The following is a 19,555-nucleotide window of genomic DNA, read 5'->3' as shown; positions in this document are numbered from 1 at the left end:
TTCCTCCTCCCCGCACACAGAGACTTCAGCTGAACCCGGATCAGGTTTGCAGGATCAGAGCCCGGACTTCAGCTGAAAGATCCTAGACAGACTGAGGAGATCCGTCTCTCAGTCTGCAGAAACCATGAAAACACGAAACCAGTTCGTCAGTGAGAAGACCTGATCTGAACAGAACCTGACACCCGGATTTAAATCCACGTCTTAAATCTGAAGTCAGAGCCTGATGTGAGGAGGCTGCTGACCTCAGTCCTGTCAGGACCCTCATACTAACATGAGTCCAGACTGATCCCAGGTCAGGTTCAGTTACACTCTGATGAACTGGACCTGAAACCTGATGTGAAAGATTCTAAACAGCTTCAGTGCCACATGAGGAACAGACAGCTGATAAGGAACACAGGAGGTCCACACCTGGACAGCTGAGCTTGTTGTCATGGAAACAAACAAACAAACAGACTGACTGTTACTGCAAAGAAAACATCGTTCTCTCCGTGTTATAGTTTTTCTGTTTTATATATAATGTACATTATTATTATGAATATAATATAAACATTTAAATCCTCATTTGTCACATAGAAAACAAACATTCATTTAATGACCAAACGGATTTTATTGAAGCTTCTGACTGAGTCTCTGTTTCTACTGAAGTGGATCCAGAACATCATTCAAAACCCAGTGACTCTTCTAATTACACGTAAACCTCCAGCGAAGGACCTGGTCTCCTCCATCTTTAGACTGTAAAAAACATTACTGACTGATATTGTTGATGATTTTTCATATTTACATAAATGATCATAGTGGAGTGATGAAGGTTCATTCTCTGGAGACGATGAATGTCTGAGACGGACCGACAGACCATCAGACCGCTGACGGTCTTCATCAGGTCTTCAGACTCGTCCATGTAACAGATATGAAGTCAGTGACAGAGAAGATAATCCAGATGTTGGACTGAGTTAAGGCACAGGTTCAGGTCTCAGTCCAGTCCAGGTCAGATCAGTTTTTGGTTTTTCTACTGAGCCTGTTTCTTCACCTCGGCCACAGAGACGAAGCGAGGACGGCGCCGGACTTTCCTCTTGGTGTTGTGTTTGAGGTTCCTCTGGTACATGTCTGAGGGGAGGGAGACAGGAAGTGTCAGAGCTAAAGCAAAGAAGAAGAAGAATATAGATTTATCAGCTGCTGGTCGACATGGAAACATTCAGATCAGAAATGAACTTTATTTAAAACTAATAAACAAACATGATTAAAGATTGAATTACTTCTGTAAACAAACTGTTTGTCAGTGTGGAAATCGAAACACAGGGTTTAAAGGTTGGTGTTGATTTGGGTCGGACCCACCTGTACTTTGTGTCATGGTTTGGAACTGGATCTGAGACTCACCTGGCTTGACCTTTTTAAGACTTAGGTGTGACTTGTGAAACACTTGGCTCCGCCTGTGACGGAGGTGTCAGAGGTCGTACCTTTGAAGCTGATGACATACTCTCTCTGTCCTTTCACCACTTTGACCTCAGGTGTCCTGGCAGACAGGTACACCTCCTCCAGAGTCCTGGACGTCACTGATGTGGTGCGGTTCTTGTCGTCCTGAGGAAAGTTAGCATAGACAGAGGGGTTAGCATGCTAACATACTAGCATTCTGATCCCAGTACTATCTGGAGCTCCTGGGCTTCTTCTCTGACTGTAGCTAGTCTCCAGACCTCTAGAACCAGGCCCCAGACCTCTGGACCCAGTCCCTCGATCTCTGGAACCACGACCCAGACCACTAGAACCAGGCCCCAGACCTCTGGGCCCCTTCCCCCAGTGGTGTGACTCACCGGCTCTCCATACTCTACCCACGTCCCCTGGTCCCCCTTGTAGTACCACAGCCACCCCGTGGTCAGCATGTAGTGTGGCGGCTTTGTAACCGAGGAAACGGTGGAGAGACGGCGAACTCGACGCGACTGGTGAGTCATCGTCAAGAAGTCGACGGGCCGATCGCCAGAGCTACAAACACAAAGAGAAAAGTTTCAGCTGCCGCCTCAACAGACTGACCTCAAACCCGTACACAGGTGGGGAGGGAGCATGACCTCTGACCTCTGTGTCTTAGATGGGTCGCAGAAATCTCGCTCGATGTCCTCCATGTGCTGCAGGTCCGTCCAGGTGTTGCCATCAAGCACCTCCCACTTGTAGGGCAGGTGGAAGTGAACGCGGCGACACTCGTCTACAGTCACAAGAACTGAACATGAAAACTGAACCAGACTCCATCAAAGAAACAGCTGTTTTAACTGAAGTGACATCACACATTTAAACTAAACAACAACAAAAAAAATAAATTCTGATACTGATGAAAACAGAATCAAATTATTGTAGAAATCCTTGAATGACGAGTCACATGAAGATGTGACATCACTATGACATCACAGTGGTCAGTACATATTATCTAAGTGTAACAGTAGAACATGTGACCACGGTGCAGTCGGAGGTTTGTGCAGCAATGAGTGTTGAACCTGTAGAACATCAGTCTGAAACTCTTCGCTGCCCTCTAGTGGATTCACAGTGAACTGCAGGACGACAGACTGAAGCTGAGGGGAGGAGCTTCACCTGTGGATCAGGTTTGTTTCCTGTCAGTGATGTCACAGTAGGACCCATGAAGTGGACTCACTGTGGAACCTGCAGCTGTTTCTGATGAAGTGCAGACAGATGTCCGTCTCGTCAGTCTGAGGGACAGGGACTCGATTCTCTGACAGACACACAAACAAACAAACAAACAAATATCAAGACACACAACAAACAACACAATCTGTACACAACATACTACATACTACATATATATGTACGTGTATATATTTATATATATATATATATATATATATATATGGTCTGTGTCACTGATCTACAGCTTTTAACAGATGAAGAAGAGGGGTGATCTATAAAGGTCATGATGTCATTGAAGAGGAGGTGTGTGACACTCACCTGAGGGCAAGGTGGCGGTGGCGGCAGTGGCAGCGGCGGCGGCGGCGGCGAGGTGGTGGATGTTCCTGTAGATGAAGGGCAGATCCTGGATGATCTCCCCGCTCAGTCCTCTCTCCTCCAGCAGGTGGCGGCCGTGGTCGTCGATGGCGTGTTGCCGTTTACACTTGAGTCCGAACAGACAGTCGCCCTGAACGAAGTGCTGGCACAGGTGAACTTTGGTGCAGGTGTTCATGAAGGTGCAGCAGCCGTGAGGACCAGAGCCTTTGTTATAGTGCAGACACACCTGAGACCAGAAGACGTCCACACACGTCCAGATGAGACAGGGTGAGAAGGTAACAAGGTCAAACAGTAAACAAGGTCAAACAGGAGATGTCCACACATGTTAAAACAGGAAACAGGGTCACAAGGTGTGTCAGGTGTGTCAGGTGTGTCAGGTGTGTGTCAGATGTTTCAGGTGTGTGACCTCTGGCAGCAGGGCGGGGTCATTCTGCAGCAGCAGCAGGAACAGCTCGTCCTCTCTCAGCTCCTGCAGTGTGCAGTCTCTCAGTAAATGATAGTTGTGATCTGATTGGACGTCGTGGGAGAACTTACAGGGTTTCCTGTGGAGAGAACAGCTGATCTGAGGTCAGAGTCACACAGACACTTCAGCCTGGACTGTAGTCTTGGTCCAGTCTTCATTCTGCTCATCAGTCTGATGTTAGTCACTAACATGAAGACTGAGGTTGTGTCTGAGTGTCGGCCATTTTGTTTATAGTGAAAAAAGTCTTAATTTACCCAGAATTCATTGCACCATAGTCCGGTTTAAGATAGAACTAAACTGCTTTGAGTATCAAATGAATTCAGACTCCGTGACCCAATTCCAATCCGGCCCCTACACACAGTGACCCTCCGCCACATTGAGTGTCGCTCCAGTAACGACCCTGAAGTGGGAGTGGCTTATAAAGCCTCCAACACCGAGTCCGCATCGATGCAGACTTACAAACCACACCCCCAGACGAGTGCAGCGTCGCTTTGAGTCTATGATGATGTAACACCACAAACATACTGACAGTTCATACTATTAGTTCTGTGTTTGTTTCCAAAGGACGAGTCATAAATTACATCAGACATTTGACGTGTGTCACATGACCTGTGCATTTTCACGCACACATGATGAATGAACATGGCGCTGTGTACCTGAGAAAATAGGACCTGTTTTTTTTTTTTTATCTGACCTGATATTTGAAAATTAAATTGTGGAAAAATAAGATTATAATTAGATTAAGACAATAACTAAAACTAAATGTGGCCAAAGAAGCACGGGAGTGAGTTTTTATTTATTCAATTGATAATTTTCCTTTCACAAGATCACTGCCATGAATGTGATGAGGCCCATGTCTCCGCCCACACAGCTACACCTTCGTGACAGCTGTGTGTAAGATCACCCCCCCCCCAAGAGACCCCCCCACACTCCGTCACTGAGAAGGAGGGTCTGAAGTCTTTCTGTGTGACGTCAGGGGGCGGCTACATGTTCCCCTACCATCAACACACTGTTGTTTACTTCAAAACAACCTTGACTCAAGGTCCACTTACTAGTCTTTACTGTTTGTTTTCAGTAGAACCGCTCAGCTGTTTAACTCTTCAACACTGTGATCAATGAGTCTGAGGATCAATAACGTATCGATTGGATAATTAATCAGTAACAGACAAGCTTCACTTTCACTTCCTACGTTAGTTTCATTTCTCTGTAAATCAGCTGGTGACGTCAACGTGACGTCTGACGACAAATGTTTGTTTTTGTTATTTGATACTTTTTATCAAGATGTCGTCTGAACCAGAGGAAGAGACAGAGCTCCTCCTCCTCCTCCTCATCACCATCATCATCAACTTCAGTTTCCTTAAGTTTCGTTTCTCTTCACTGCTGCAGAAAGTGTGTATCAGCCCGCAGCGGAGGGAGAGATAAAGTAGTCCCAGAGATAATCAGGTGTTTAATAAGTGTGACCGGTACTTCACCTGTTTACTGTTGTCACTACGGAAGCCTGGAGGAAAACGGAGTCGAGCTCCTGGCAGGTATGAGCGGAGGAAACTAACAGACAGTATCCCTCCGCCGCTGTCATAGACCCGGGTCTGGACTCGGCTCACCTGCCTTTGCCGAACCTGCAGGTTCCGTAGACGAAGAACCTGCAGAGGTGCAGCTGCTCGCACACCCCCTCCCCCCCGCACGGCTCCTCCCGCCCGTAGCTCCTGCACAGCCGCAGGGACGTCTGAGCCACCACCGTGCAGTCCTCCGGCCGCCGCCCCGCGTCCCCCGCCGGGCCGCGGACCAGCAGGAAGCGGGAGCACCCCTCCATGATGTGTATGAACTCTTCTTCGGTTATGTCGCAGCGCTGCAGCAGCTTCCGGTGCAGCTGCAGCAGCTGCATGGCGCCTCTGCTGCCGCACAGCAGGCGGGTGGCCTGCAGGATCTCCCGGCTGTAGGCAGACATGTCGCCCGGTCCGCGGCCTCCGCTCACTGAGAACCGCCCTGGCTCCACCGGGGAGGACCGACAGGTCCACAACCACACATCCGCTCCGAGACTGTCACAGTAAAAGCACACACCACCGGAAACTCCTCAGTCAGAAACCGAAGTGCTTCCCACCTTCTGGTCCCTGATATTAATATTAATACTGTAACACGTTTACAGCAGGCTGGACGCGGGAAAATATAAAACACAACATATACACACAGTGACACACAATGGACTTGACTATTTACTTCCTGTATACACCTGTACCGCACTGACAGGTGTCTGTCAAATACAACAAGTGGTTGTGTGATACCAGTCTGTCTGAACGTGTGTGTGTGTGTGTGTGTGTGTGTGTCAGATTTCTTTATTTAACCATGTGACTGATGTTCTGGTCCTGACACCTCCCTCGGTGCTGTGGCTCTGTCAGGTACTGATGACCCCCCAGGAGAGAAGAGGCCTCTTCAACACTGATATCAATAAGTGAGAGCGTTCTTATTATTTCAGCCAGTGATCAGAGACAGTGTCTCCAGCTCCATGTGTTTATCAAACCTGACAGACAGGAGGAAGTACAACAGCTGTCAAACCAATGTAGTGAAGTAATAAGTATAAAATACTCAACTACTAAACACATTCTACCTCCGTCTGTGTCTCAGAGCAACAGCTTCATATTTTAAACTGGAGATGTGTTGAGCTGCAGGTGAGGATGCTCTGTCTCAGATCAGTTTGTGACCCTCAAAGATCAGACATAAAATCAGCTGAGCTTCATGTTGAGTACCAGACAGTCTGCTTTAGTTGCTTCAACACATTATGACATCATATCTTTTGAATCAGTATCTGCCTATCTATACATTTCACCATTGTAGCCTGCACACAATAAAACTCCATTTGCATTTCAGAGCCATGAAAAGACCTTTAATGGAGCGTAGAATTATTTCCATAACTGTCTAAGATCATATCATCATGTAAAACATACACCCTGTTGAGTATGATTCACTGCTCAGGACTCTCAGACCACAGCACAGTACACCACAGACCCCAAAACTGCCCCAAAACTGCCCCGGGTCCAGGAGGCAGGTGGTGGGATAAGCTGCTCAGGAGGTAGAGAGGGTCGTCTGACCAATTAGAAGGTCGGTGGTTTGATTCCTGGCTCCTCTGGACTGCATGTTGAAGTGTCCTTGGGCAAGACACTGACGGCTGTTCCCTCAGTGTGTGTGTGCTGTATGAGTCTGTGGATGTGGCAGGTATTGTTTGTTTTTGTTTTTTTGAACAATGTCTTTATTGAATTTTCATTTATTTATGTATTATTATACAACATATTACACAACACACACCCCCCACCCAAAAACACACACTCGTTCTCTCCATCCCTTGTATTTAAAACCAAAATCAACATGAAGGATGAGACACAGTCAGACACAAACTTCGACTGTGCCTCTAACAAAGTAAAGATTAGGTGTCTGTCCACTGTTCTGATAAGTTTCTCCTCCTACGTCTCTATCTTCTATGAATTCATTAAATGGTTTCCAAATCTCCTCGTAAGCCTCCAAATTGTTTTTCAAGTTAAATGTTATTCTCTCCATGGACATACTGTGGCAGGTGCTTTAAAGTCAGTAAGACTAAAAAAGCTCTATACAAGTCCATTTACATTCTCCCACCAACCTCCTGGACCCGGGGCAGTTTTGGGGCAGTTTTGGGGTCTGTGGTGTACTGTGCTGTGGTCTGAGAGTCCTGAGCAGTGAATCATACTCAACAGGGTGTATGTTTTACATGATGATATGAACTTAGACAGTTATGGAAACAATTCTACGCTCCATTAAAGGTCTTTTCATGGCTCTGAAATGCAAATGGAGTTTTACTGTGTGCAGGCTACAATGGTGAAATGTATAGATAGGCAGAAGGGACTGTAACAGTCAGATCACTGGTCTGATTCCTGTGACGAGGTGTGGCTTCAGAGCACAGATAAATAGGTGTGAGTCCCATCCTGTAGAGGAACCAGAGACCTGGGATCACTTCTCCACGTGACGACTGGTGAGTTGATTTCTGAGTTTTGTGCATGTTTTAAACTCTTTAGTAGAAGACGAGCTTCACAGATGTGTTGCAGTCTTTACTGAAGGGAGGCTTTCTATATTAGTGACACAGCAGCAGTGTGATGCAGGGCACTGTTGACGTCACACTTCTTCATGTGTGTGTAGGTGTTGGAGCTGTTTTACCTGCAGTGATGGGTGGTGACACACTGATCTGCGCTCCAGTTTGTCTGCTCCTGTGCTGGATGCTGCTCATGGACCCAGTGAGGGTGAGAACCACACTCTGACAAAAAGATCAAACTTGGTTTTAGTCCAGGGAGTCAAGTTAGGTGTCAGCTCAGCACCAGAAACTAACACTGGTGGCTGAAACCCAGAGACCAGGAACCGTCCTAGAAATGACATTAATATTTCTAAACTGTTGTGGTCACAACAGTAATTTGGACTGGATAATGTTTCAGGTCTGGGTGGATGTAGGACTATCAGGACAGAGACCAGATTCACATCCAGAGACCTGTCTGTGGTTTAGACTAGTGGTTCTCAAAGGGGTTCTTGAGGGGGTTCCTGTGGGTCCCTGTCACTATATTTCCATCCATAAGTATCACAGAATGTGACTGTTTTGGTCCTGGGTGTAAACACTGTCTGTGATAAAACTTTTTTACAGGCGAGTCCCCGGATCGACCCCTGGACAGTCAGACTCTTTGCTGCTTGTCATTCCCCGTCTCTGTCCTGTTTCCTGTCAAATGAAAAACACAAGCCAAAAACAACTTTAAAATAATAATAATGATAATTTGTGTCAGTTTAAAGTCCATGATGTGAAAACATTTGAGAACCACTGGTTCAGTCAACAGCAGCTCTTTGGTGCAGGTTTATAAAGATGGTGGTCCAGGTGTTAAACCAGAACCAGGATCTGTGAGTCTGAACAGAAGCATGAGGTTGGACTGTGAGATCAGATATTTAGGAGGAAAACAAACAGGTTGTGTGTGAATATTTGACTGATGCGTTCAGGATCAGTGTGTTTGTGACTTGTATGTACATGAACAGCATTTCCTCCTTATGTTATAGATGTAAGTTGTAGATCACAACACATATAACATCATCTGTTCCTTCTTCAGACTGTAGAACTCGGCATGGTTGAAGATTCTGTTGATGACATGTACTCTGGCTGCACTGACAAAATGAAAGATATGCAAGAAATAAAAGAAAAGAAATATGAAGAAAATTCAAATGTGTTGGAGTGTTCAAAGAAGACTCCTGACAGAGGAGACGAGGCTCTGACTGAAAATCACATGAAAGCAATCTGTGTTTACACCTCAAACGAGATTTATAAAGAGTTTAATAACGCAGTTAGGGAAAACAAGAGCATCTATAAAAGCACTTTCAAATACCATTATTTACATTTTTGGCTCACAACTGCCATACAGACCCTGAATAACAACCATCACTGTAGCACAACTTATAGAAGAAGCAGGATGCAATTTACTGGTCAAGTTGGAAATATAATTCGGTTTGGTTCCTTTACCTCCACTTCTCTAAAAACAAACCTGAAAAGTTTTGGTTCAAAGACCTGCTTTAAAATTACAACCTGTTTAGGAGCTGACCTGAAGCATTATTCAATATTTGAATCTGCGGAGCAAGAGGTGCTTATACCCCCCTATGAAACATTCAACATAACAGCAGTATTTAAGGGTAAAGATAAACCTGAAGCTCTGAAGGACTGTGAGGTCGTCTTTGTTTTGAAGGATTTTGGAGCTTCCAGTCGTTTAAACTGTGCGCTCATTACAGGCTCTCCTTAACACCTGTTTGACTTACTGCAGACTAGTGTTGTCACACTTCCCACCATCACTTACTTCATACAGTATCACATGTAGGTGGCTTCTACTTTATTGTTTTGCATTAAAGAACATTTCTCTGTGTGACATATGTGTCAATGTGAAAACAATAAATTTGACATATGGAAAGAATGTGGACTTGTTTCCTTAATGGTCAGCTACCAACAAAAACAGACCCTAACCCTACGCCACTGAAACAGCAGGGTAACACAGTTGGAAGGTTTATATTAGATGCCAAGGTTTGCTTTACCTTTTACATAAAAAAATCAAGATGACATCAAACCTGTGGGAGTACAGCAGTAACAAATCAATGAATCCAAACTCTGCAGACAGATGTGTCCACTGCCTGACAGCCACAACCTGTCACACCTTTAACAGGATCATGTGATCATACCTTCATACCCAGCTTCTGGGAGAACACCTGAAGACGAAAGTAACAATCAAGCTCAACAAAACTTAACACATTACTAAAGGAACTGTCACCTGACAAGCAGGTGAAAATGGAGGGATGGAAGTTCACCCTCCCGTCCCTTTAGTGGTAGAAGACAGACGTATTATCACATGATCCTATTTAATGTGCGACAGGTTGTTCCCACATCAAATATGTTCAAACTAGAATTGTACTCAGTAGATCTCACCACTATAGACATGTCTGATTTCTTAAATCACCATCCAAACATTATTTGCTGGAGGTGGAAGAACGTGATGACAAGACAACTCCTACTAACATCTACTATTTTACTTTTTTATTTTAATTTCATGTTGCACTATTTTTTTTGAAGCTATAGACTTTAGTAAATCCATTTCAAGCACCAAAACAATTCATCTACATCAGTAAAGGTTTGTTTTCACATCTCTTTGTTGTACCACAAGAAGCTGCCTCGTTATAGAAAGAGCAGAGCTTGTTCTGAGACTTGTAATTTAAAACACTCTGCTGTTATGTTACATGCAACGACCATTAAAAAGTGAATTTCAGAAATAATGTAGAAATGGAGAAAATGCCCTCAGACCTCACAGCAGTGTTTGTTCGAAGTGTGAAGCTTGTTCATGAAGGGGAGCAGGTCTGCTGAGCTCAAGGCTAGAGGCCATGTGAGTGGGAGGAGTCTGTGGGTTGTGGGTGGAGTCAACAATGTAGACTCACTAAAATGAGAGACTCTGAGTGGTCTGCCTTATGATCAGCTGATCTGAATGCGTGCTCTGTTTGCAGCACTGACCTCTGATGAGGGAAACCACAGAGAGCCACCTGCCGATCACCTGGACGCCCATCCGGAGATCAAATATTAATCTTCATTATCTCTGAAATAAACAACAGCAAAGACAGTAATGACAAAGTTTTGAACTTTTAGATTTTTATACATTTTTAACCACATTTGATATTTTTGATCATTTTCATTTTTTAGCTTGCTCAGACGTATGTTAGCCAAGAAAAGCTTTTTGCATTATTACTTTATGTCAGTGGTTCCCAACATTATAATCAACGAAATGTAACTGCACCACAGGAGAATATGGCCGCCATGTAAGGTGTGCTACTGTGATGTAGTGGTAGCGTCCCTCATTGATGACATCATCACATCAGTGACACAAACAGTGTGTCACACTCTGTATCAGTCCACAGTGGAGTGACAGATAAAATAGTCCCAGAGATAAAGATGTTGAATAGAATGCAGGTAGATGACGTTTATCCCTCCGCTGAACAGGTGTGTCCAATCACACAGGTGTGACTGACACAGGTGAGTGATGAGGAGCCTCAGCAGCTCACAGTGATCCTCAGACATGATGCTGTGTGTGATGTGTCTGCTGTCACTGTGTGTGTTCACATGTGAGACAGGTGAGAACCTTCATCCTCAGGTTTCCTGTTTCCTCTTCCTCATCCTCACCTGTGCTTTGTGTCTGTGCAGCTCAACTGGAACCATCGAACTCCACAGCTGCTGCTGGGACAGGTAAACTCACCAGGTTAAGACACTCCTACCTGGGAACAGTTGAGCCTGTTCAGACTCTGTACTTTGTCTCCAGGAGGAAACGAGAGTCTGCAGCAACATGGAACCTTCTCTCGCCTCTTTGGATTCAGTGGTTTGTTCTCTTTACATTCATTTATTTATTAAATCAACAAGTTATTATTCTAAATCTGACTTAAACTATAAAACGGTTTGTGTTCAAATGTGGTTTGATCAAATGTTTTAACCAGACTCAGTAAAACCTCATGAATCCTGTTCAATGTGAGTATGCATATTATATATTTGATTGTTAAAACTGAAACCAGCAGGACCTGGTTTCTGTTTTAATACTGACCTTTTTGATTGAACCCTGTTGACCTCTGTTGACCTCTGTTGGTGTGGTGTCAGACCTGGCCGGGGTTCGGCCCTTCAGTCTGGAGCAGGAGATGGAGTCCAGGATCATTGGGGGTCAGGAGGCCTGGGCTCACTCGTGGCCCTGGCAGGTGTCCGTTTGTTTTGCCTCCATGCCGGCCTGTGGGGGGGCCATCATCAGTCCACTGTGGGTCATCTCTGCTGCTCATTGCTTCAAAAGGTCAGAGGTCATCGACACCAGGATTAAATTTACTGTCACACACACAGCTGATGAGTCATACCTGTCTACAGGTACAACAGAGCTTCGTTCTGGAAGGTTCTGGCTGGAAAACACGACCTGGATAATCTTCAAGAAGCGGGACAACAGGTGAGACGACCTGCAGCTCAGACACAGGTCACACCTGTGGACAGAGTGCCTCATGGAGATGTTTGTTTTTATCACAGGAGACAACTCAACCTGTAAAGTCTGACAGTCAACACAGTAGAGCACAGTAGAGTCTGCCTGTCTGAATGATGGTCTGTGGACATTCAGGTTCTCAGAGTCTTAAAACCAGTTCAGGTGCTGTATCAGGTTTTTCTGGCTGTGACGGTTCCTCCTGTTCAGGACATTCAAAGACCTCCTCTTGATGTGGGTCCACATCAGACTATGTTCTGGTCCTAATCAGACTCAACAGACTGAGACAGATCCACCACAGATGATGGACTCAGATGATTGGAGTCTCTTCAGACAGACTGGAGAACATATGTTTACAGAGGAGGACTGTGAGGTCCAGGTCTGATCACAGACAGAGAAACCTGGTTCAGGGTCGGTGACTGTTGATTTAAGACGGACTGTGATAATGTGAACCTGTTGTTCAGTTTGTAAAAGTGAACCGCACAAGATTCAGGATATGAACCGGTCCAGATCCTGAACTAGTCAGTGGTACAGGATCAAGTAGCTGTAGAGTGACTCCCCGTTCAGCCGGTCGGAGTCTCTGCGATAGTTGTTGACCTCTGACGGTTTCTGTTGACCTTCAGCTGGTCGGAGTCTCGGCGATCGTCAGCCACCGCAGCTACAACACTCGGACTAAAGAGGGCGACATGGCTCTGCTGAGGCTGCAGCGGCCTCTGGTCTTCAACCAGTTCGTCAGACCCATCGACATCTGGATGACTTCGCTACCTCTCTTCAAGAAGTGCACCATCACCGGCTGGGGCTCCACCCAAGAGAGTGAGGACACATTTACTGATCTCTAGAGACACGAGTCCTGTTGACTGAATCTGACCCGGCTTGATGTGTCTGTCTCCAGATGGTCCTCGAGTCAACAGGCTGCAGGAGGTGAACGTGACCGTCCTGCCCTCTGAGGTCTGTAACCAGTACTACCTGGGCAGGATCAGGTCCTCCATGTTCTGTGCCGGGAAGGACGAAGGAGGAGTCGACGCCTGTCAGGTAAGACCTGAACATGTCCAGGGTCTGGACACAGTTCAAGACCGTCAAGGTTCAGAATCTGGACTCTGAAGCACTTACAACCAGAGACCTGAGAGGAGTTTGTCCACATCACAGAATCTGTTTCTGTCTTGTTTCTTTGTTGTCCTCTTCATTGTCCTCTCTCTCAAGCTATCTGTTTCTCCTGTCTTCTCTCTTCCCTGTCCTCTCGTCTTGTTCTGTCACGGTCTGTTGTTGTCGCACCTTGTCTCATAACTGTCCCGTCTTGTCTCTTTTACCCAAGTCTTACCAACTTCTTTGTTCTTCCTGTGTCTCTGTTCATGGTCCTGTCTTCACTCTGGTCTTACTCTTGTCTCTTTGTCTTGTGGTGTCCTGTCTGGACTCGCGTTGTGCTGTTATTGTCCTAGCACCTCTTTATCATCCTGTATTGTCTCTTAACATCACATTCCTCCTTTCTTGAGATTTGTTTCATGGTCATTGTCTTTCTTCTGTCCCTTTTTACTGTCCTACCTTTTTTCTCATACTGTCTTCTATCTTGGTTGTCCTGTCAGTCTGTGTCTCTTCTCCTGTGATGTTTGTCCTCCCTTTTTTCCTGGGTTTTAGTCGCTCTCTTGTTGTCTCATCTTTTGTCTTGCTTGTCTTTGATCTTTTCGTTGACGTCGTCTCTGACCTCATCATCCATCGGTCTCAGGGGGACTCTGGAGGTCCTCTGTCCTGCTTCACCGGCAGCAGGTACGAGTTGGCAGGTGTGGTGAGTTGGGGAGTTGGCTGTGGACGAGCCAGAAAACCAGGAGTGTACACCGACATCCAGCAGCACGCTCAGTGGATGTCTGACATCATGAGTGAGTTCCAGATGACCAACACCTGAGTTCTTACCTGTAGAAGACGTTTCCTCATGTTGTTTGATTTTCAGATGATCAGAACAGGATGTATGAAGATGACATCACAGATGAAAGTAGGTTTAATTTGACACAGATCTGAAAGACTTTATTTATGACACACACTGCTCCCACACTGTATGTTCACCTGGATGACAGAGGACAGGTGTGGGAAGCAGCAGAGCCCCAGCTGTGATCACGCTCCAGGCGTTGCTAGTCTCTCGGTGTCCCAGGACGGTGAGGTGTCTGTAGGGAACGTGACCGAGTCCTGCCCCTTCTTCTGGCCCTGGCAGGTCAGCCTGCAGTCCAGTGGACGCCACTACTGCAGTGGAGTGCTGATCCATCACCGCTGGGTTGTCACTGCTAAACACTGTAACGTCAGGTAGGATATGAGTGTTCCTGCAACATGCTGGGACATCAGGTCTACCCCCTCTGTTACTGCTCACTCCTGCTTCTCTCTCAGACCTAAAGTGGACGTGGTGGCTCTGGGACTTCATGACCTCCGGTTCTCGCCAGCTCAAACTGTCCCGGTGGACAAAGTCTTCAACCTGCCACAGGATGGCAGCTTCCCGCCAAAGTCTGACCTGTCACTTCTCCGCCTCAGTGTTCCCGCCAGATTCGGTAGGAATATAAACACACACTCCAACATCTCTCTTGAGTATGAGACAGTGCTGCTCCAGGTGTACACTGAGCCACATGTACACAGGTATTTATTTACACTGTCCGCTCCTCAAATCTCCATCCACATGAAAACACAAACACGCTGTGAAGAGCAGGTCAAACCAACAGGGGGCGATGAAACCCTGACCAAAAACATGTTGGCAAATCAGAAGCCTGGAAAAAGGTTCCAGTGAGTCTCTTCACCCTGTGGCTCCACTCTGACCTAATCAACAAAAGGTCCAAACACACAAAGCTACAGGTAGGTGTGAACATGGCCTCTGTGTCCACTGAGTCAATCTGTCCTCTGACTCTGTCTCCAGGCTCCAATGTGTCTCCGGTTTGTGTCCCTGAAGAGGACGAGGAGCCGGACGACAGCTGGCACTGCTTCACCTCTGGCTGGGGAGCGGCAGCAGGAAGAGGTGAGCTCAGTGTTTCTATATTTACACAGAAACATGAACACATCACATCATTCATGTGCTGCCGTCTCTTTTCTCTGTAGCCGACGTCGATCCGGACCGACTGCACCACGTCAGACTGACTCTGGTCAATCAGACCAGCTGTAGGAGGAGGTGGGGAGGAGGACTCATCAGTGACTCTCACATATGTTCACATGCTGCCAGCTCTTCTTCCTGCATGGTAACAACACACTCACAATCATGTCATTAGACTGTAGTTAATGCTCAGTGTGTTTAACCCTCACATAAAACCATCCTGAGCCGTCTGACAGTGTCCTACCTGAGTCCTGCTGCCATCACCACTGTGACACATCACACTGTACGTCCTGGACGTCACACTAAAGCTGTGTAACAGTGAATCCAGGGGTCAGAATGGATCAGAAGGTTCTAGTGTGTCATCAGTCAGTTTTTTCTTGGTTGATCTGTCTTAACAAAACGATGTTGTAACTCTGACTGACCTCGTGCGCAGGGCGACGCCGGAGCTCCTCTCATCTGTCAGAAACGTGGCACCTACTTCCTGTCTGGTGTGGTCACATGGGGCAGCCGGCGCTGTGATGCAGACAAACCGGCCATCTTCACCAGAATATCTGACTATGGTTCATGGATCACTGAGGTGACTGAAGACAACTGAACTGGTTCTGTAGAAATAAACTGGTTTGACTGGAAGCTGTTTGTGGTTCTCTTCCTTTAACAAACATTCATTCACATTTACATTTAGTGTCATCAGCTCCAGATGTGGAACCAAAGTGCTGTGTATAGTTCAGGGACCAGAACCAAAGGAATCATTGAGTAGAAATTCTGAACGTGCTTCATTACTCACAAAAAAACCTCTTTACTTTTTACAGTGAGTTCATTAGAGTCTAGATTTTATTTAATGGAAAAAAAACACTAAAAACAAAATGGAGCACAAATCATTTAATCAACATTTTTCACAGTTTCACATGATTCTCCACTAATTGTTTCTGTGTTCAGATAAAACAAAGGTTAAACAGCTGTTACTGCAGAAACTCAGAGCACCTGAACGCATCATCAGTGTTGTTCTGTGAGAGGAGGTGGCTGAAAACATGATGATGAGTCAGTGACTCCTCCTTCACAGGTGATGCAGACAGACACACCTGTGGACCTGGACCAATCGGAGAAGAGAACTGAGTCTGTGATGAAAGAGTCTGGAGCAGATCAGAGGTATGAAACAGTTGTGAGTTTGAGTCCAGCAGTGAGCAGCAGCAGGTTCCTCAGCCGTCCTGCAGCAGGTCGTACGATCCTCCGTTCACCACCTGGTGTGTGTCACCCTGAAAAAGTCATTCAACACGTCTGTGACTGATCATCAGTCGGTTCAGTCTGTCAACATCGTCACACTCAGAATCTAACTCTGACTCACTATGACGTCACACGTGTTGGACTCTGCAGGTTCAGGTGCTGCTTCGTAAATTGGGTTACAGATGCTGCGACCGCAGTCTGAGGGCGGAGCTTCTTCCTCCCCCTCATCCTCCTGTCAAATAGGTCAAAGGTCAGCAATGAAAGATGTAACTGAAACAGACATATGACTGTTATTAATGTGATAAACTAACAATGAAAATGTTCAATATAATAAACATCAATAGGCCGGTTCACCTGCGGCAATGACCATCTTTGTTTAATTACTAATTAATCCTGTAAACACGCAGCACTTTACATCTGCAACTTTCTGTTGTTCGCCTCTTTTTGTCTCTTGAAAAATTATGTAAGAGATCAATTAACTAACTAATAATTAATAATTATAATAATTAAGTTATACACTGAACATCACAGGAAACCTAATGAATTAGTGTCAGTGACATAAAGAGAGCAGCTCGGAAACGTCATGGTTACAGCCCTGACCTACCACACACACACACACACACACACACACACACACACACACACACACACACACACACACACACACACACACACACACACACACACACACACACACACACACACACACACACACACACACACTGACCTTAAAGTAGTGGAACTGGAAGGGTTTGGTGTTGTGGGTGTAGAAGTGGTATCCAATGAAGACGACTCCCGCCACCACAGCGATCAGCAGCACCACGCCCACACCCATCCCCGCCTTGTGAGCCACGTGCATCTGAAGTGCCAATCAGAGGTCAAACCGGGAAACACTCCTCCTTGTTGTTTACACTGTTCCTATGAACACTCACCTTTTGGCGTGGGGGCGGGGCTTTCAGGGGTCCCTGAAGAACATGTATAATCCCGTTGGAGGCCAAGATGTCGGAGCTGGTGACGAAGCGGTCGTTGATGTAACGGGACGACTGAGGAGACAACAGAATTTGTTTTTACTTCTGTGTCTCCGTGGAGACTCGTACCTGTTAACTTTGAAATCAGCCAATCACAGTCAGCAGATCTGGTTACTGAGCTCCATCTGCGCCGCAGAGACAGTCATCTACAGGTGAGGGAGGAGCCTCGCCTCATCTACAGGTGAGGGAGGAGCCTCTCTCACCCTCTAGTGTCCAGAAGTTGTAAAGACTCTGACCAGAGCTGAGGGGTTGAGCAGGTCTGCGACTCCAAGGACGGTCAGACTTCCGACTCTGGTTCTGATCCGGCTGCCGTTCTTCAGCCGGCTGAGAGACAGAGCCTGACCCTCCGACAGGTGGAACTCAATGTCCCACTGAGACAGAGTCTGCAGGGACATGTGGACAGAGACAGACAGGTGAGGACATGTTAACAAGCGCAGCTAGAGCACCTGTGGTGAGACTCACCTGGTTGCCGGGCAGGCCGTCGTTGTCAGGGACAAACAGAGTGGACTGGACCGTCAGGTTGCTGAGACGCTTCACAAACTTTTTCCCGGACTCGCACGTCTCGGAGTAGTTCCGGATTTGCTGAAGAATCAGAAATAAAGTGAGGTGGTGAAGTGGTTACCGTGGAGACCTGACCTGGACGAGACTGTCTCTGACTCACTGTGAGGAAGTTGGAGAAGGTGGGCGTGGCTCTGAGGACCTGCAGCAGGTTTCCTGTACAGCTGAACCCGTCTCCAATGAAACCGAGTCGACACTCACACTTGACCTCTGAAACACACAGCCGCCGATCAATACATCAGTCAGGTCTGATCAATACATCAGTGACAGGTCACATGAATAAATTGATGTTGTAAGTTGTTCTGATCAGCAGCAGCTCCTCATTAACTTTCTTTACGTCAGTCCTTCTCCTCCCTCCTCCTCTTCTCCCTCCTCCTCTCTCTTCTTCATCTCTCTCCTCCTCCTCTCTCTCGTCCTGCTCTTCCCTCCTCCTCTCTCTCTCCTCCTCTTCTCTCTCTCCTCCTCCTCTCTCTCGTCCTGCTCTTCCCTCCTCCTCCTCCTCCTCTTCTCCCTCCTCTCTCTCCTCCTCCTCCTCCTCTCTCTCCTCCTCCTCCTCTTCTCTCTCCTCCTCTCTCTCCTCCTCTCTCTTCTTCTCTTTCTTCCTCCTCTCCTCCTCCTCCTCTCTCTTCTTCCTCTCTCTCCTCCTCCTCTCTCTCCTCCTCCTCCTCTCTCCTCCTCCTCTCCTCTTTTCTTTCTTCCTCCTCTCTCCTCCTCCTCTCCTCTTTTCTTTCTTCCTCCTCTCTCCTCCTCCTCTCTCACGTCCTCCTCTCTCTTCTTCCTCTCTCTCCTCTTCTCTCTCCTCCTCCTCTCTCTCCTCCCTCCTCTTCTCTCTCCTCCTCTCCTCCTCTTCTCTCTCCTCCTCTCCTCCTCCTCTCTCTCCTCCTCTCTCTCGTCCTCCTCTCTCTCCCCCTCTTCTCCCTCCTCCTCTCTCTTCTTCATCTCTCTCCTCCTCTTCTCCCTCCTCCTCCTCTCCTCTCTCCTCTCTCCTCTCCTCCTCCTCCTCTCTCTCGTCCTCCTCTTCCCTCCTCCTCCTCCTCTCTCTCCTGCTCTCTCCTCCTCCCTCCTCCTCCTCCTCTTTTTCCCCCTCTTCTCCCTCCTCCTCCCTCTCCTCTCTATCCTCCCTCCTCCTCTCTACCCTTCTCTCTCTTCCTCCTCTCTCCTCCTCTCTCCTCCTCCTCTCACTCGTCCTCCTCCTCCCTCCTCCTCCTCTCTCTCCCCCTCTTCTTCCTCCTCCTCTTCTCTCCTCCTCTTCTCCTCTTCTCCCTCCTCCTCTCTCTTCTTCATCTCTCTTTTCCTCCTCTCTCCTCCCTCCTCCTGTTCTCCCTCCTCCTCTCTCTTCTTCATCTCTCTCCTCCTCCTCTCTCTCGTCCTGCTCTTCCCTCCTCCTCCTCCTCCTCTCTCCTCCTCCTCTCTCCTCCTCCTCCTCTCTCTCCTCCTCCTCCTCTTCTCTCTCCTCCTCTCTCTCCTCCTCTCTCTTCTTCATCTCTCTTTTCCTCCTCTCTCCTCCTCCTCCTCTCTCTCTTCTCCTCTCTCTCCTCCTCCTCTCTCTCCTCCTCCTCCTCTCTCCTCCTCCTCTCTTCTTCTCTTTCTTCCTCCTCTCTCCTCCTCCTCTCCTCTTTTCTTTCTTCCTCCTCTCTCCTCCTCCTCTCTCACGTCCTCCTCTCTCTTCTTCCTCTCTCTCCTCTTCTCTCTCCTCCTCCTCTCTCTC

General features: G+C 47.1%; 4 protein-coding genes across 6 annotated transcripts in view; 2 read left to right on the top strand and 2 right to left on the bottom strand.

Annotated features, from left to right (window-relative positions):
- Window positions 1-587: 587 nt before the first annotated feature.
- On the bottom strand, window positions 588-5,488 carry parp12b (poly (ADP-ribose) polymerase family, member 12b). Of its 2 annotated transcripts, none has more exons than XM_056367382.1 (8): window positions 5,065-5,488; window positions 3,407-3,542; window positions 2,944-3,226; window positions 2,633-2,710; window positions 2,065-2,191; window positions 1,806-1,974; window positions 1,455-1,575; window positions 588-1,104 (listed from the first exon to the last, which is right to left on the bottom strand). In XM_056367382.1, exons 1-8 carry the CDS (start codon window positions 5,406-5,408, stop codon window positions 1,007-1,009), a joined length of 1,356 nt encoding a protein of 451 aa, XP_056223357.1. In that variant the 5' UTR covers window positions 5,409-5,488; the 3' UTR covers window positions 588-1,006. The 2 variants fall into 2 exon arrangements, with proteins under 2 accessions (XP_056223357.1, XP_056223358.1); XM_056367383.1 differs by having other exon boundaries at window positions 4,936-5,075.
- Window positions 5,489-7,327: 1,839 nt separating this feature from the next.
- Window positions 7,328-9,414, top strand: LOC130163613 (erythroblast NAD(P)(+)--arginine ADP-ribosyltransferase-like). Its single transcript, XM_056367926.1, has 3 exons — window positions 7,328-7,457; window positions 7,622-7,722; window positions 8,566-9,414. The coding sequence occupies exons 2-3, from the start codon at window positions 7,648-7,650 to the stop codon at window positions 9,244-9,246; spliced, it is 756 nt and encodes a 251-aa protein (XP_056223901.1). The 5' UTR covers window positions 7,328-7,457; window positions 7,622-7,647; the 3' UTR covers window positions 9,247-9,414.
- Window positions 9,415-9,553: 139 nt separating this feature from the next.
- On the top strand, window positions 9,554-15,663 carry ovch1 (ovochymase 1). The gene is made up of 15 exons (XM_056368291.1): window positions 9,554-9,581; window positions 10,998-11,012; window positions 11,181-11,222; window positions 11,296-11,352; window positions 11,625-11,808; window positions 11,880-11,955; window positions 12,606-12,795; window positions 12,875-13,014; window positions 13,703-13,853; window positions 13,925-13,966; window positions 14,049-14,271; window positions 14,353-14,510; window positions 14,870-14,968; window positions 15,049-15,185; window positions 15,474-15,663. Exons 1-15 carry the CDS (start codon window positions 9,554-9,556, stop codon window positions 15,633-15,635), a joined length of 1,704 nt encoding a protein of 567 aa, XP_056224266.1. The 3' UTR covers window positions 15,636-15,663.
- A 241-nt stretch (window positions 15,664-15,904) lies between these two features.
- The window catches only part of stab2 (stabilin 2), a 30,062-nt gene continuing 26,411 nt past the window's right edge, over window positions 15,905-19,555 (bottom strand). Inside the window, exons 63-69 of one of the 2 annotated variants that reach the window (XM_056368118.1) lie at window positions 17,951-18,057; window positions 17,752-17,871; window positions 17,526-17,672; window positions 17,194-17,304; window positions 16,989-17,120; window positions 16,383-16,493; window positions 15,905-16,293 (exon numbers count right to left, since the gene is read on the bottom strand). In XM_056368118.1, coding sequence (XP_056224093.1) covers window positions 16,237-16,293; window positions 16,383-16,493; window positions 16,989-17,120; window positions 17,194-17,304; window positions 17,526-17,672; window positions 17,752-17,871; window positions 17,951-18,057 — 785 coding nt within the window. In that variant the 3' untranslated portion in view covers window positions 15,905-16,236. The remainder of the gene's footprint in view (window positions 16,294-16,382; window positions 16,494-16,988; window positions 17,121-17,193; window positions 17,305-17,525; window positions 17,673-17,751; window positions 17,872-17,950; window positions 18,058-19,555) is intronic. The other variant, XM_056368119.1, reaches the window with a different exon arrangement.

Source organism: Seriola aureovittata, chromosome 22, assembly GCF_021018895.1.
Source record: "Seriola aureovittata isolate HTS-2021-v1 ecotype China chromosome 22, ASM2101889v1, whole genome shotgun sequence".
Lineage (NCBI taxonomy): Eukaryota > Metazoa > Chordata > Actinopteri > Carangiformes > Carangidae > Seriola > Seriola aureovittata.
Note: the sequence above shows the minus strand (reverse complement) of the source record. Positions and strands in the feature narration are given on the sequence as shown.

Coding starts and splice junctions, on each gene's coding strand:
- parp12b (XM_056367382.1), bottom strand. CDS start 5,408: ATGTCTGCCTACAGCCGGGAGATCCTGCAGGCCACCCGCCTGCTGTGC. Junction 2,711..2,943: donor CACCGCCACCTTGCCCTCAG/GTGAGTGTCACA, acceptor TGTGTCTGTCAG/AGAATCGAGTCCCTGTCCCT. Junction 1,576..1,805: donor GGGTAGAGTATGGAGAGCCG/GTGAGTCACACC, acceptor AACTTTCCTCAG/GACGACAAGAACCGCACCAC.
- LOC130163613 (XM_056367926.1), top strand. CDS start 7,648: ATGGGTGGTGACACACTGATCTGCGCTCCAGTTTGTCTGCTCCTGTGC. Junction 7,723..8,565: donor TGCTCATGGACCCAGTGAGG/GTGAGAACCACA, acceptor TTCCTTCTTCAG/ACTGTAGAACTCGGCATGGT.
- ovch1 (XM_056368291.1), top strand. CDS start 9,554: ATGACATCAAACCTGTGGGAGTACAGCA. Junction 11,956..12,605: donor TTCAAGAAGCGGGACAACAG/GTGAGACGACCT, acceptor GTTGACCTTCAG/CTGGTCGGAGTCTCGGCGAT. Junction 15,186..15,473: donor CCAGCTCTTCTTCCTGCATG/GTAACAACACAC, acceptor CCTCGTGCGCAG/GGCGACGCCGGAGCTCCTCT.